Here is a 16,354-nt window from a genome sequence, read left to right as displayed (position 1 = left end):
GGGCCTTTGTACAGTCCGGGGTGGCTGAATGCCTCTGCCCAGTGGCCTGAGCTCTCCATAGCCGAGATTATCCTTCTGCAGTTGCACTTTGCCAGGCTGCAGACAGGTGTCTGATGTGGGCCTAACGGCAGTGGAGGCACCCAGGAAGCTGTTTAAAAAACCCCGATGACCAGAAAGTCCCCTGCTCAACTGAAGCAGACATGGATATTTCTAGCAATGCTGTCGGGGTTACAGGAGAGAGCCCAAGTTGCTAACCACTGTGAATGCTTCCTTTCCCCTTTTTAACAGCAAGACACTCCACTAAAAAAAAAAAAAATTATACCACTCCCAATAGTAGCAAATGTCTTTCAGACCATGTGGATTGGCTTTAAACTGTAGTAAGGATCTGGTGGTGATGTTGGTTCAACTGTAATCCTAAGGATTGTATTAGGTAGGCAGTTTCATTCATTCATGGTTCCTTTCCTGCCTTCCAAGCAGCTAAGTACACCTTTCCATTCAACTCCATAGTACAGACTTAAGGGGAGCTAAAAGGCAAGTGTGCAATTTCTATTCAGTCCCCAGCCTGGCCTTTCCAAACAAGCCGTAGAGCCAATATCACCATGGAAACGTTCTCCCCACACAAGAGCCAGATGCCAATGAAGGATGCCAATGCGAGGGAGGCAACCATGCCCCGGGGATTCAAGGCATCCTCTCAGGAGCACAAAGGGCATAGGGCAAGGAAGGAAGGAAGCCCCACCCCGTGCCAGGGAGCTTCCCAATCAATTATGACAGTCTCTCATGACCCACACACTCCAGTGCCTTGGCTTTCAATAGCAGATGGTGACATTCTGTTGCTATGGTAGCCAGGATTGGCAGGAAATCAAATTTGAGTGTGACTTCCATCCTTACCAGGATGTGTGCTACCAGAATTCAAGGCTTGACAAGGGCAGTTTGTCTCCTGGCACCTCAGCCTGAGCATTCTCCTTACTTGCAGGGATGCACGGAAAGCAAGCCCAGTAGGACACAGCCAGGCTTCCCTTCTGTCTGGGAGGTCAACCCTGATGTTGGGATCAAAGGTTATAAACACTTGCCAGCAGATAAGACTCGGGGATGACCAGAGTCCAGGGTGTACAGAGGCAGTGCATTTGAGGGGCACTGGACAGGTGACCATGATGAACAGACAGCCCATTGTTTTGTTGTTGTTGTTGTTTGTTTTTATCTTGACAAGCATACATCCTTGCCACAGGGAGAAACGGAGCTGCTCATGATGCTCTGTGTGTGGAAGTGCTGAAAACCTCTGCTGGGCTGGGGTTGAGCCTGGACGGAGGAAAATCATCCATAGCTGGAGACGGGCCGCTGGTAATTAAAAGGGTGTACCAAGGTAAAGTACAGCGCCACGAGAACCCATCCCTCCTGTATGAGCACTAGATGGACTTCCAAAATTGGCAGGCTTTTGTGGATGCATAGTCTTGAGTTGTGTTCTGCCTGTGTTAAAGCTCCCAAGGCCCAGGTAGGTTCCCAGGGGAGCAGTATGGTCAGCTATCCCAGCAGGAGCGCTTACTGTCAACCCGGAGTCCAGTGATTTCATATACTAGATTGCAAGGGAAGGGGGGAAATGGTGTTGGATGGTTTCTTCATGAACCTCAAGTTTTCATTTTTATGATCTTGGGAAATTGTTTGGGCTAGAAGATTTTTTTTTGGTATGGTATGCATATGTACATGCATGTTCACATGCCTACACGTGTGATGGCCCAACGTTGAGATCAAGGATCTTCCTTGATTGCTCTCCACTTTATTCCCGTGGCAGAATTTCTGGGTGCTTGCCAGTTGGGAGCCCTTCACTTCAGCATGCTGGGATTATAGGTGATTCGCACATGTGGGTTCTGGAGACCCAAACTCTGGTCCTCACACGTGTTCATCCACTGAGCTATACCACCACCACCACCAGGGAAAGCCTTTACAGTGTTCAGGTGCCTAAACAAATGGAAATCATGTAATTATATGGCTGATATCAGCACATAAATAAATAGATCTGAAACTCACACAGAGGTCAGATGTATTTGTTTAATGTGCAATGGTGTTTTGCCTGTATGAGGATGTTAGATCCCCTGGAGCTGGAGTTACAGTTATAAGCTGACATGTGGGTGCTAGGAATTGAGCCCAGGGTTCTCTGGAAGAACAGCCAGTGTTCTTAACTGCTGAGCCATCTCTCCAGCCCCCCAAAACTCATTTATGGTTAGAGGATATAAGGTATCAAGACATGAGATTGAGATTGTTCTCTTAAGACTAATTGTGTGTGTGTGTGTGTGTGTGTGTGTGTGTGTGTGTGTGTGTGTGTGTGTGTGTGTGTTTCAGACAGGGTCTCACCATGTGCCCTTGCTTGGCCTGGAACTCATAGAGATCCAGCTGCTCTTGCCTCTCTGATCTGCTTTGATCATGTTTCTGAACTTGGGATCTCTCTCTGTAATTATATAGCTACTCTGAAACATCTCTCCACTCCAGACTCAATGTTAATATGAGCTGTGCTTTAAAAAAAAAAATAAAATAGGGAAGAGGCCAAAACCACCAGCTTGTGCACCCTAAGAACCCACAGGACCAAGGATAAGCAGCGGATTCTGGCCTAAGCTATCGAACCAGTGTGTTGTAGGATTTCTCAGTAAATAGAACCGTCATCCCAAGACCATCTCTGAAAGATCTACCTTCCCAAACCAAGTCCATCCCCGGTCCTTCCCTGAACCTGTAATCTGTCACATCTCGTTCTAGTTCCATTCTGTCCTCAGTCTCTGCCAAATACATGAGAACAATAAATTTTTCACGTCTTAGGCAGACAGTTGTAAAACCTCTGCAGCTGGGCATAGTGGCTCATGCCTGCAGTCCCAGCACTCAGGAGACAGGGGCAGGACTGTGGCAAGTCTGAGACCAGCCTGGGCTTTATACAGGGAGGTTAGGCCAGGCAGAACTACATAGTAAGACCGTGTCTGAAAACAAAACCAAACCAAATCTCTGTGGAAAGGAGAAACAAAGCCCACAGTAGCGTGTGGCTCAGAAATGTCCAATCAGAACTGAAGCTTACAGGCCCACCCAAGGGCAGGCAGGGCCTGAGCACTTCCTGACTCTGTGGGCTGCCAAAAGTGGCTATGCCCTGACAGGGAATGAGAAGCAAGACAGCTTGCTTGGTAGCTTACAATAGTATCCAAGACAGGTTGTTACAAACTCTTCACCAGGTTTTGTAATCAACTGTAATCACAGGAACACAAATATCACTTTTTTGGATTCTAAAAATGTATTTGCATGTATACACCATGCAAGTGCAATTGCCCAGAGAGCCCAGATGTTGGAATGACTGTCATAAGCCACCCGATATGGGTGCTGGGAAGTGAAGTTGGGTCTGAACCCAGGTCCTCTAGAGGAGCAATAGCACTCTTATCTGCCAAGTCATCTCTCCAGCTTCTTGACCTTTTAATTGTCTCCTGTCTGTGCTGCGCTCAGTGGCAGTCAGGACACAAACTTTAGGAATCAAGTCTTTTGCCTTTACCCACTGAGCTATCTTGCCAGTTCTGAATACCTAAGATGGCTTTCAGAAATACGCATCTGCTCAGCTTTTTGAGACCTGAGATTTCTAAGAAAGTTACTTTTCCCTCCCCTCTACCTTTTCCAGTTCATCTTTTCTGTGGGTAACATGTTCTTCCAAGGTCTGTACATGATAGCAGGAAGGAAAGAGGAGCGCTTAACTTCTGAAAGCTCATAGATGTACTCTAACTTCCACAAAGCTGGAATATGAAATGTGGGAAGCTCTGGATAGAAGTAAAGCTGTCACCACAGTCCCCATGACCCGATGAGCCTGACCCAGCCCGAGCTGACATTTGGATGACACTGTTTCTATGAGCTTGCTGGATGCTTGTTGGTGTGTTAGTTTCTGGTTTCCTTTGACCAACTCTGTGTATTTGCTCCTGGTTTTAAAGCGATTTCACTGTTTGAGTACACAGACATTATACCACTATCACAGAGGCTGCGAATGAGTCATGTTTGAGTGGCAGGACCCGCTTAGTTTTATAACATGCTGGCTGGTAAATGCTACTCTAGCCGAATCCAGCAGAATTTAGAATCCTTATCCGTTGTGTCTCTCATGATACTTAATGAACAGCGACTACTTTTTCAATCAAATAGTAGACATCTTCAGGAAGAACAGGGGCCAACATCATGAGCCCTCCTGGTGCATCCATGTGAGGGGGTCAGACCTTTGTCCGCCAGTTCATAAATCTGTCCCTTCATAGTCAGACATCAGTTTCAGTTGGGTGGGGATGAGCTGGAGGTAGAACAGAGCCCTGCGACAAGCCCTTCCCTGGAACCTGCGTGTGACCCATGACAGCAGCGATCTGGTAGCAAAACTCGTAACTTGTGGTTCTTTAGTATACATACATAGTCTTCCCTTTGTGTATTGTGGACTTGGGACTTGTTTATATTGGGAGGGACTGCTCTAGGTTAAATAATACAAAGTAACTGGATAGAGAATGAATGTCCTAAAAGGAAAATCGTCCCCTATCCTAAGACTACAGGGATATCATTGAAAAGTATTTCTCATTTAAACTTGTAGTTGGCATTTTTAAAGATGGAGGCGTTAACAGTTCATTCTGTATCTGTTCTGACAGGTGGCGCGGCAGAACAAGCTGGAACAATAGAAGCGGGTGATGAGATCCTTGCTATTAACGGGAAGCCCTTGGTTGGGCTGGTGCACTTCGATGCCTGGAACATTATGAAGTCTGTTCCAGAAGGGCCTGTGCAGTTAGTGATTAGAAAGCACAGAGATTCGTGAATTTTTACAGGGAATCTCCTCCCCTAGATTCAGTTCTTTCTCAGAATGACGGGTTCTTAAATTGACAAACAGCTTAGACAGATATCCGTGATTGTACTTTTATATGAAGCCCGAACTCTGGGAACCACCTACCTGGACTGTCAGGGCTGGGAGGGCATCATTTCGTTCAGTGCCTCGGATGGGGAGCTGAGTGCTCTTCATCTGGAACACCTAGCTGCACCTTCGAATCTCTGTTATCACCTCTCCCAGCATCAGTCCTGGTGAGTGGGGACCAGAGGCTGACACAAATGCCCCAGCTAAAAAGATTTATGTATGTAGATTTATATAATTTTGTAAGTAAATGATATAGTGCTTTTAGGTACATGCAGTGGAAGGCAGAGCTATGGGGTCTACGTATGTTACCTTGAAAAAGGAAAATGAGACTTAAAGAAAATGAATTTATGACCTAATTGTTAGGCAGAGCTCAGGAATTACCCAACAGTGAAAAAGATGACAATTTTAAAAAGTGCTATTTTTTAATGAACGTAATGTATGATGAGAACTAGGAAGTTCGGATGGTTTTCTGTTTCAGAGTGTAAGTCATAAGGCTGTTACAGAGCGACAGTTCTGGTGAATTGCAATAAAGAGCTGTGAGCTTCCCTGCTCGGGAGGAGGAAGTCCTAGCTTGAAAAGCACCTTGCATCTAGTTTTCAAACTTGAGTACATGGTCGACTTCAAGACTGGTCAACACATAAGCAGGCAAAGTTGTCGGCGTTTTTTCCGTTTCCACACATATGCTCCCACCACCGTAAAGGAATTTGAGAGTTAAATCCCTCAGATTGCAAACGTGGGCATTCTGCGGTCAGGAGGGTCTTCGCATCCTCTCGGGGAAATTTTCTTGTTAGTTTTTCTCCTTTTCCCCCTCCAGACCTAAAGAAGCATAGTTTGCAGTCCAGTTCTCTTCCCTGACAGAGCTCTGTGGTGGCTCAGCTTCTTGCTATTTTGTTTTTTCCTGTTTTGCAAATTCTTTCTCTTGCCAAAACCGGGGTCCCCCAGACCATTCTGACTCAAGCTGCTTGTGAAACTCCTCCGGCTGCCGCGAACCTCTCCGGAGCCCTTTCTCTCACAAGCTGGCTTTTCTCCCTTCGCACTGACCATACTTTTCTTAAATCCCAAAGCCTCGCCAGCTTCACTTACCAAACAAGGACAATGGAAAAACAGGGTGAGTCATTCTCAAGGAAAAGGACTATCTAGTATTCACCATCCCATCCTCAGGTGGTGCCACCCAGTGCTGGGTCCTGGGGTCTAGGGTGGAAACTGCATTTGCGAATCCCGCATGCGCAATGCCACGGTCTCGCTGATCTCGTTAACAGCTGGGTCTAAGACTGCCAAGGTGCTTGAGCTGCTGTTGCCTTTGTACATCGTCATCTGAGCCCCATCCTGCTGGCAGTCTGTAAAGGAGACCCAGAGAGGGCCTCGCGGGTGGGCGCAAAATAACTAGCTCGGTTTCCAACAGGTCTCACAAAACTACAGTCCAGGAGTTAGCTAGAAAAACCTGGTTTAGCATCTACTCTTCCTTACAGTTACAAGTAGGACTCTCTAAGACGTCAGTGCAAGGTGCATGCTAGGTGGTTGTTTAAGTCTCCGGGTCAGTTTCTTACCTGAATGATTAATTTGAAGTCAGCACGGAAAACCATTTTTTTTTCTTTCCTTTTTGCCTCTACTCCTTTACAGTCATGCCTATTAAGTCCTTTGTGAGCAGACAGGACCTTCGGGAGCAATGATCTCTTTCCAAGTGTCCCCAAAGCTCCGATCTGAAGAGTACACGGAGGACCTCTGGCTTACTATTAAGTCACCAGGCATTTGGACTGGATCTTTCCAGGTCTTCCCAGCTAACTGGGAATGTAAGGGAAGAAGCAAGAGCTAGCCCGTCTCTGACCCTGAGATAGAAAGCTATTTATTTGTGTTCAGTGTTCCAGGCATGACTAGTGTTGCTAATTAGTCTAATAAATCCCCACACTTCCTGCAGTGAACACTAATGGTATTGTTCTAACCCTTTTCCTTTCTTTGTAAGTGGTCAGTCATTCACAGTAAGCTATGAGGTAAGCTGTGTTCTAACATACAAACCGTAGTTGTAAGAATTCCGTGAAGGCTCATTCCCACCCTCCCGCACATACCGCATTGCATTGTAGGGTTGACTTTAGTTGGCACCACACCTGTACATTATACATTATTCTTTATTTATGTAAAATAAAATGCCTTATATATTAAAAGAGTAAGTGCAATAATATGAAATGGCCTGTACATTTAAAAAATGTTGCCAAGTTATGTAAATCCACATCTCTGTAAACAATTTTTTAAAATAATTTTCAAAAAATAAACACTGCTTACTACTTGGCTTTGTCTCATTGTTGTGCGATGAGTAATACCAAGACGTTTCTTAACGAGCTGTACCATATCACCTACACAGGTAAGAGGCAAGGGTCTCTCTAGCTGCTCGCCTATGCCTACACACACACACACACACACACACACACACACACACACACACACGTCTGACCGCATCAAAGCAGCACACCTCTAACATCTGGTTCCATCTGGCTCGCAGATTCCGGGGCACTTCTCACTACATCTTTAACAACACTAGCAACTGCAGCTTTCTCACCTTCAAGCCTGATCCATTCACCCTCTGCCACTAAGCAATTGTTTGCCAGTTTTTCCTCATTGTTCACAAGCTTTCTTTTCCTCAGAGGAAACCCCATACTTGCATACTTGCTCTGGGCTTCTATTTCACAGGGTGAAATAAAAAACCCATTTTCTTTATTGAGTCTCTGCATCTCAAAGAAACAGACCCTAAAAAGGAGGCAAGAATATACATTCTTGGGGCTGGAGAGCACCATTGGCTGCTCTTCCAGAGGACCTGGGTTCAAATCCCAACACCCACATGGAAACCCAAAACTGTCCGTTCCAGAGGATCAACACCCTCACACAGATATGCATGTAGGTAAAACACCAATGCACATGATTTTTTAAAATAAAGAGTAAACATTCTCAAAGTAAGGTTCAGATTGCCTTATCAGAATGCTTACTGGTGTAAATCCCTCTGAAGCCCACTGAAATAAACGAGAGAAACTAGTTATGATACAGCATGGAAAAAAAATAAGCCTATCTTATGAATTTGGAAAATTGTATCAACATATATAGTAAGATCTATGACCAAACTAAAGAAAACGATGCAGGACATCTTTCTAAATAAGAAAAGGCACACGTAGCAGGAAGTTAAAGGTTCCAGGGGAAAAAAAATGGCAAAAAAACAAAACAAAACAAAACCTTCACTTGGAGAAAGCTATAGACTTGAAACAGGATGTGCTCAACTGGAATCCCCATCATGCCTCAGGACAGTGGAGAGGGGAAGCTGCAGGGGGTGGCCAGTTTAACCATGTCAGAGAGGTAACAAGGAGTGAGTTGACATGAAGCCACCAGGTAAGATGCAGCCTATCACCTAGCCCAGAAAGGCTACAGTCACCATCTGTACCGTTCCCGGTCCTTCCTCCCAATCCGTGTGACATGCCATGAGTCAGCTAGTATGCAGATCACTATCACTCTGTACTGTTCCTGGTCCTTCCTCCCAATCCGTGTGACATGCCATGAGTCAGCTAGTATGCAGATCAACAAGCTACAAAGGCTCTAGTCCTGGGCACATGGTAGGCTCAGAACTCGAATTTTACTAAATAAATTCAGCAATAGGAATGTATGTAGGGAAGAAAAATAAAATGGACATACACACAACTGGTAAACATCTGAGAAAGCAAATTTACAAGTCACTTGGCTCCATCATCTCAGTTCTGCGGCAGCACATATGATGGCCAAGGATGACAGCTCTGGTATCTAGGAAGAAAGATTAGAGAAACAGGCCCCAAAATTCCACTGTGGGTACATGACCCTACTAAAGGTCCACAATGGCAGCCAAGCCTTCAGAATATATAAGCCTGGGGGGTGGGAGGTGTCATTTGAGATTTAAACCAATTGGGTGTGGTGACAGGCAGTGGAAGCACAGGGATCAGGAGTCATTCTGAAGAACATGCATAATGCGGGGGACAGCCTGTGTCAAAAAGGTGTGGTGGTACACACCTTTAATCCCAGCACTCGGGAGGCAGAGGCAGGCAGATTTCTGAGTTCGAGGCCAGCCTGGTCTACAGAGTGAGTTCCAGGACAGCCAGGGCTACACAGAGAACCCTGTCTCGAAAAACCAAAAAAAAAAACAAAAAACAAAAAAAAAAAACAAACAGCCTTTAATCCCAGCACTAAGAGGCAGAGGCAGTTCAAGGCCAGCCTGGATTACAGAGCTAGTTTCAGGACAGCCAGGGCTGGTCTACAGAGAAACCCTGTCTCGAGAAACAATCAATCAATCGATAAATTGGACAACAAGAAACCCACAATGAGTAAGAGTTCAGGTAAAGGCAGACCCAGAGGCAAATGCTCTCCATCTTTATTCTTTAGAAGAACAAGAATTCACGTTGATAAGAGAGAAGTTAAAGTCCATTAAATCCTGAGCAAAGTCATAAAAAGCACAAGGTGCAAATACAATCCCTGGAGACAACAGAAGCACACGTGAGAGATATGCCCAGGAAAAGAACTGTGACTCTAAACCTCAAAATGAACTCAAATGCATTGAGAAAAATGGCATAAACCAAGACTGACCACATGAAACTAGAAATATCTACAAGTCCAATATTTACTCAGGAGAAAAGCCAGGCACAGTGACACAAACCTGTAACCGCAGCACTTGGGAGGCAGAGGCAGGAGGCTCGTCACTCACTGCAAGGGCAAGGCCAGCCCAGGCTGCACGGTAACAGCCTGTGTAGAAAACTGTAGAGAGCTTGTGCTTATGTGGGTTCAGAATCCATTTAAGAAGCAGGTATGGCACATATCTGTAATCACAGCTCTGAAGACATGGAAACGTGGGGGAGGGGCTCACTGACTAGCCCATACCTACCTCAGACCAATGAGACACCAAAAGTTCCTGAGAATGACAAACACACACATTAAAAAAATAACAAGCCCATACACAACTCAGCAGAGGAAGTCAAAGGAGTCATTTAGAAACACCCATTCCTAATGAAGAGATAAACCAGTACCTTAGGAAGCTGAGAGAGCAAATGGGGAAATATCTAGCAACTGACAGAAAATCAACAGTGAAGAACCTGAGGGAGAGCCACAAACATGGTTACAGCAGTCACACTGGCAAGCTCTGGGCTCAAGTGGAAGACCTAGCGTCAACATACATGGTAAGGAATGATTGAGGAAGACACCCTACATCAGCATGTCCTCCACACACCTGCACACATATAAATCCACATACCGACACACGGAAGGAAGAGAAGATGCATGGCAGGACTGTGGAATACTAAAAACCAACTTGCCTGAAATGAAGGAGAAAAAAAAAATTTTTTTTAAAGATTTATTTATTTATTTAATGTAAGTACACTGTAGCTGTCTTCAGACACTCCAGAAGAGGGAGTCAGATCTTGTTATGGATGGTTATGAGCCACCATGTGGTNCAGACACTCCAGAAGAGGGAGTCAGATCTTGTTATGGATGGTTATGAGCCACCATGTGGTTGCTGGGATTTGAACTCTGGACCTTCGGAAGAGCAGTCAGGTGCTCTTACCCACTGAGCCATCTCACCAGCCCGAAAAAAAATTTTTGAGACACCAATTAAAAGAATGTACCACTTTCAGCCAGAACCAGAACACTCTGTAGTAACACTGGGAGAACTATCCAGAAGGCATCCAGACAAAGAATACATTCTCAAGGGAGAGAATATCACAATTACCAGGGTTTGAGAAGAATGCTTTATACCGAAAAGGGCATTCAGAAGCTACTCAAAAAAACAAAAACAAAAGACACCAAAATGTAACTGAAGAATTTTAACCAAACCGACTTCTAAGTAAAAGGCCACAGACGCTGCTCTGCACACAAACACCTGGGATTACATTCTCACAAATTCGACAGAGGAAGCTCTGGGACAGTGCACTGTTCACAAACCTGTGAGTTAACGCAAACCACCCTTTCATAGGGGTCACACAGCAGATATTTACACTACAATTCACAACAGTAGCAAAATTCGTTATGATTAGCAAGGGGAAGTTCTAACTGGAGGTCATGACTGTATTCTGAAGAAACGTATGTCAGAAGGTTGCAGCAGTAGGCAGGTTGAGAAGCACTCTTCTAAGGAGCCGTGAGTAGGCAGGAACAAGAATGGTTCCTGAGGAGCAGTGAGTGTATGCACCTGAGGAGGGAGTACCAAAGATTCAAAGAGAGGCGTGGTTAGGGCACAGGAGTGCTGCTCTGACGATGCAGATGCAGTAGTTACCAAAAGTGAAGCTGGATACACTGCGGCACAGCTCAGTCACACAGCGCTTCACCAGCACATACAAGGTCTCGGGTTCCATTCCAGGACTGCCAATAAACAGACTCTGCTTAAGGATGTCTGTCGGGAGTGTAAAGAGAAAAAGCAAAGGAATGTATAGTATTTTAATTTGCTCACCACTAATCTTGACAACTAGATTGTTGATATGGACAAGACCAAGAGAAACCTCACAGCTCTTCATGTGAATCTGAAGCATCAACAGAAATTCATGAAGTACTTTTAAAAATTGTTGGTCAATACAGTAGAATACATAAAATGTTAGAAGGGTACAGTTCAGTAACATTAAGTGTATCTAAGTGTACAGCCACCACCATCTCCAGAACTTTGTCTTTATACATAAAAACACACATTCAAATGTTTTTTTTCTCTAAAAGCAGTACTCTCAGTAGCAGTACACGGAGTGAGAACAAAGTGTAGCCCTGAAACACTAGTTCATGGGAAAAGAATCCCTGGCTCGCTGGAGAAGTTGATGATTCCATGTATGGGGTAGGAATGTACAAAGTAAATCTAGAATCTCTTGCCACACCAAGAGGTCATCAAAAGATGACTGGAACTGTGTAAATAAATCTGAAGATCCAGGTTGGAGAGATGGCTCTGGGGGCGGCAACATTTGCCTCTAAAGTCAGCTTACCTGATTTTGATCCCCAAAACCCAAGGTGGAAGAAGCAACTCTTGAAAGGTGTTCTCATTCTTTCTCCTTCTCTCTCTCTCTCTCTCTCTCTCTCTCTCTCTCTCTCTCACACACACACACACACACACACAAACAAAGAGAATTGTATTCATCCAGGCAGAAAACGTTTTCTTTTTAATTTCTTTTTATTTTTATGTGCATTAGTGTTTTGCCTGCAGGTATGTCTATGTAAGGATGTCAGGTCCCCTGGAACTGGAGTTACACACAGTGGTGAGCTGCTATGTAGGTGATAGGAATTGAACCTGGGTCCTCTGGAAGAGCATCTAGTGATCTTAACTGCCAAACCATCTATCCAGTCCCTCAGAAAATGTTTTTTAAAAAGCTCTTTGAAGAGAATTGTTCAAAGATAGGAAATTTGAGTATTAATGTGGATAACAGAACATATGTCTAGTGCACTATATGATGTATACATACAGCTATTAAACAAATATATATATATATATATATATATATAAATAAATAAAACTATAGGTACACAGCTATAAACAACTAGCTTTTATGTTCGTTGTGTGTGCAGCGGTCATGGAATCCAGAAGAGGGCACTGGATCCCCCAAAGCTATAGTTAGTTGTAAGCGAGCACCCGATATGGGTTCTATGAACCAAACTCTGGTCTTCTGCAAGCACTCTCAACAGTCGAGCCATCTCTCCAGCTTCTCATGCCATAAATTCTTTAGACAGTATCAGGAAACCAACTCTTCCTTGGAAATAGGCAAGTCAGCTCTAAGAATGCATCCTACCTTTCCTCTGTGAAGTGTGCAGGAAGGTAATGGAGATAATCTTCCTGTAATAAACCTTCTAGGGAATAAAGATGACATGGTAAGACTTAGAATACAACCACTCCACAATCCCAATAAACACCAGGATTATCTGGGGACAGAGGCTCAACAGCATTCAGGAGGCTGAGGCAGGACACCCAGGCTATACACTGAGTTTCAAGGCAGCCCTGTCTCAAAAGAGAGAGGGAACCAAGAATAGGGACAAGCCTTTATGTGGGAAGGGGAAAGTGCAGAGGAAGACAACCAGAAACCAGAATGGGAAGTCATTACCAGGTGGATAATGTCACAAAGGTAGTATGTATGTATCTCCTTATGGAAGTATACATCACCACTAGAAACAGTCTCACTGACATAAGGAAACTAAACCCTGGACACCCTCCAGAGTCAAGTCCCAGTTCCTGATTTAAAAAAGAAAAAAGAAAAAAAAAAAATCAAAGCACGTTTAAGTTATACCACGCAAAATGCAATCAGAAAAGTCTGAACTTAAGCGACTCCATAGGACAAACGTTCCAGCGTCATGAACAAGCGTTTTTCAAGAAAAGAATGGGAAGCATTCAGAAAGAACCTACAGATTTAAAAGAAATGAAAGACCTGAGTAGAAAAAGGGAAATCAAAGACACGCCTGGATTGGGAAGGCTGGAATTGGGGGGAAACCCTGAATAGCATCTTCCAAGGCTGTCTCGCGACCCAAATAACAAGCTGTAAGTATATCTGCTTGAATTCATTAACCTATGTTTTTTGCATTTTAACCTTACTTTTAATAAAATATTCATATGTAGGTGTGTCCATAACCTGTATTTGGTTTTTCCATTTATTAATCATATCTCCTGAAAAAGAGTAACTAATCTATAATCTGACCACCAGGCAAATATCTTCAGTATGACAATTAAGTTTTCCACTCATTAGGTCCAGAGATAGCTCAGATTAAGAGCATTCACTGCTCTTGCAGAGGACCCAAGCTCTATTCGCTGTACCTACACGGCGACTCACAACCATCTGCAACTCCATGTCCCAGAAGGCACAAAGTTGTCTTCTGGCCTCTGTGGCACCAGGCACACACATGGTATAGACACACAGGCAAGTAAAACATTCATATACATGATATACATAACGTTCAGTTCCAAAAGAAACAATTCCACCAGTTCCATATTCAAGCACTGCATGTCATTCCTCCCTGATAGTAAAGAGAAAACACTGAAGACTGAGAAAAAAAAACAACCATATCGCAAGCACAGGGTTAAATCCTGGTAAATGAATACGTAATAAGGCTCATTACAAAATATGAGTGAGGGCTGGTGAGATGGTTCAGTGGGTAAGAGTACCCAACCGCTCTTCCGAAGGTCCAGAGTTCAAATCCCAGCAACCACATGGTGGCTCATAACTATCCGTAACAAGATCTGACGCCACAGCTATAGTGTACTTACATATATTAAATAAATAAATCTTTAAAACAAACAAACAAAAAAAAACCAAAATATGAGTGAGGAACAAAAATGCAAACCACCAATAAAGACATCAGACAGTAACGGATTGCTAGTTCTGCCACCCGAGCTATTCAGAAGCCGACACTGATGATGCCGTCTGTGTAACGAGTGCAGAGGTCAACATCCATGATGCTGCTAAGTCAGCACAGACTTAGAAACCAGCGGAACTTCATTTGTCATTTCCAGTGTTTATTCTTCCATGCAGTCCATTTCTGTGAATAACCAAGTGCAGGAGAGGAACCTCAGTATCCACGGTTGGGAGCTAAGCTGTACAATGGAACCACTCGAAAAGACACTGTTTGCTACTTTAACCATGCTACACTTCAGCGGTACTTGGTGTCTCTCCACTGAGTGTAAATGCACACCCAAGTTAGGCTGAGAGTGTGCGCACAACGCAACTGTGTTAGCACCCACAGCTCCCTGAAGGACTTGCAAGGTTAAGACAAGACACTCTGCCAGTCAATCTTAACAAGACGAAAGGACAGTGCGCTCTAACTAGCAATAGCTCTAGCCATACACAATGGAGAGGCCACACATTTGTGAGTTAAATGAACTTCATAAAGATCTCACACAAACGCACGACTCACATTTCCCAGGCTGCTGGGGCAAGGCTGGCCATGCAGGCAGACATGAACCCTGGGATCAATAGGCTGAAGGGTACCACTCACTAGACCCATGCTTCCTTCTTGAGTGGTGAACGTGAAGGCACTTACAGTTCTATACCCTCCTGGGGCCTGAGACGGCTCGGCGGTGAAGAGAACCTGGGGTTCAACTCCAAGCACCCACATGGCAGCTTACCTGTCTGTACCTCCAGTTCCAGGGGATCGACATCATCACGCAGACACATGTGCAACTAAATCAGTGTACTTAAAAACAAATAATTTTAAAAAACAAAACATATGCCCACAAATAACAAAATGGCCTAATGATGGAATAAATCAGAAGTCAATTCCGCCTCAGAGTGGTAGTATCGTTGGCCCTTTAACATATTTATGCTTCCTCTAAAAAGCTAATTTCTCATATCTCCATCATTTAAATAAATTACACCAGCATATCCTCTACACTGCCTGAAGAACTTTTTGCATATCTACAGCTCTGGTTGTCTAAAAGAAAAAAACAGCCCCCTCCTGGTTCCCAAGTAAGAAATGAAACCCTATAACTGGATGCCATCCATTTCCTCAGTCACTCTGGGATCAAAGCTTCAAGAGCTACGAGACGTGAAACTGGGATGATCATCCTCTGCAGATGAGGAGTGAGGTGTCACAAGGACTTCGCAGGCACAGACAATGTCTTCACACCACTTCTGATATACCACTGCAGGGTTCAGGTTTATTTTTGTTTTGTTTTGTTTTTTAACAGAAATCTCATCTATTAAACACTGCATGTTAAAGCCAAAAGAAAATAGTAACTGTTCATTCTCAGATACAACAAACACCCACACAGACCTTATTATAAAAATCCACTGCTGCTGCCATCTTGGGATAACAGCTTTTAACTGTGACATGAACAGAAGGAAATACTAGTCCTAGCACATAGAATAATGATGTCCACTAAAGAACCATCATGCTTTGAAGAGGCTCCTGCCAGACATGGTGGAGCAATCCTTTAATCCCAAAATTTGGGAGGCAGAGGTGGGAGGATCTCTGTGAGTTCAAGGCCAGCCGGTCTTCAGAGTGAGTTCGAAGACATCGAGACAGGAAAAGAGATTGAGATGAGATAATGATGAGATGAGTTAGATACACAGAAACAGAGAGACAGCCAGACATATAAGCAACAGTTTCTGATGTAGAAGTTTCTCTTCTGGTACTGGAGCCACTCACAGGCTGAGTCAAGTGTAAACACCATCCTGAAATACACACAGAGGTGTAGGCCAGACCCCCCCGCCCCAATGCCTATGTACCACTGTCTAAGCAAGTCGGTCACAGACATCTATTCTTCCTATTACTTTACTTCTAAAATCCTGCAAAAGGCAAACAGTAAAAGTTTCACCAAATAAAAAATGTCAGTATAGCCGGGCACTAGTGGCATACCCCTTTAATGCCAGCACTCAAGAGGTAGAGGAAGGAAGATATCTCCAGTTCAAGGCCAGCCTGATCTACAAAGTGAGTTCCAGGACAGCCGGAGCTACACAGAGTAACCCTGTCTCAAAAACAAGAAAGAGAGAAGAGAAAAGAGAGGGGAGAGGGGAGAGGGGAGAG

General features: G+C 44.2%; 1 protein-coding gene across 5 annotated transcripts in view; it reads left to right on the top strand.

Annotated features, from left to right (window-relative positions):
* Window positions 1-7,168, top strand: part of Pdzd2 (PDZ domain containing 2) — a 369,377-nt gene extending 362,209 nt beyond the window's left edge. For all 5 annotated transcript variants that reach the window (XM_029544119.1, XM_029544118.1, XM_029544117.1 and 2 more), the window contains 2 exons: window positions 1,226-1,360; window positions 4,629-7,168. In XM_029544119.1, coding sequence (XP_029399979.1) covers window positions 1,226-1,360; window positions 4,629-4,792 — 299 coding nt within the window. In that variant the 3' untranslated portion in view covers window positions 4,793-7,168. The remainder of the gene's footprint in view (window positions 1-1,225; window positions 1,361-4,628) is intronic.
* Window positions 7,169-16,354: the final 9,186 nt, after the last annotated feature.

Source organism: Mus pahari, chromosome 11, assembly GCF_900095145.1.
Source record: "Mus pahari chromosome 11, PAHARI_EIJ_v1.1, whole genome shotgun sequence".
NCBI lineage: Eukaryota > Metazoa > Chordata > Mammalia > Rodentia > Muridae > Mus > Mus pahari.
This window is presented reverse-complemented; position numbering and strand designations above follow the sequence as displayed.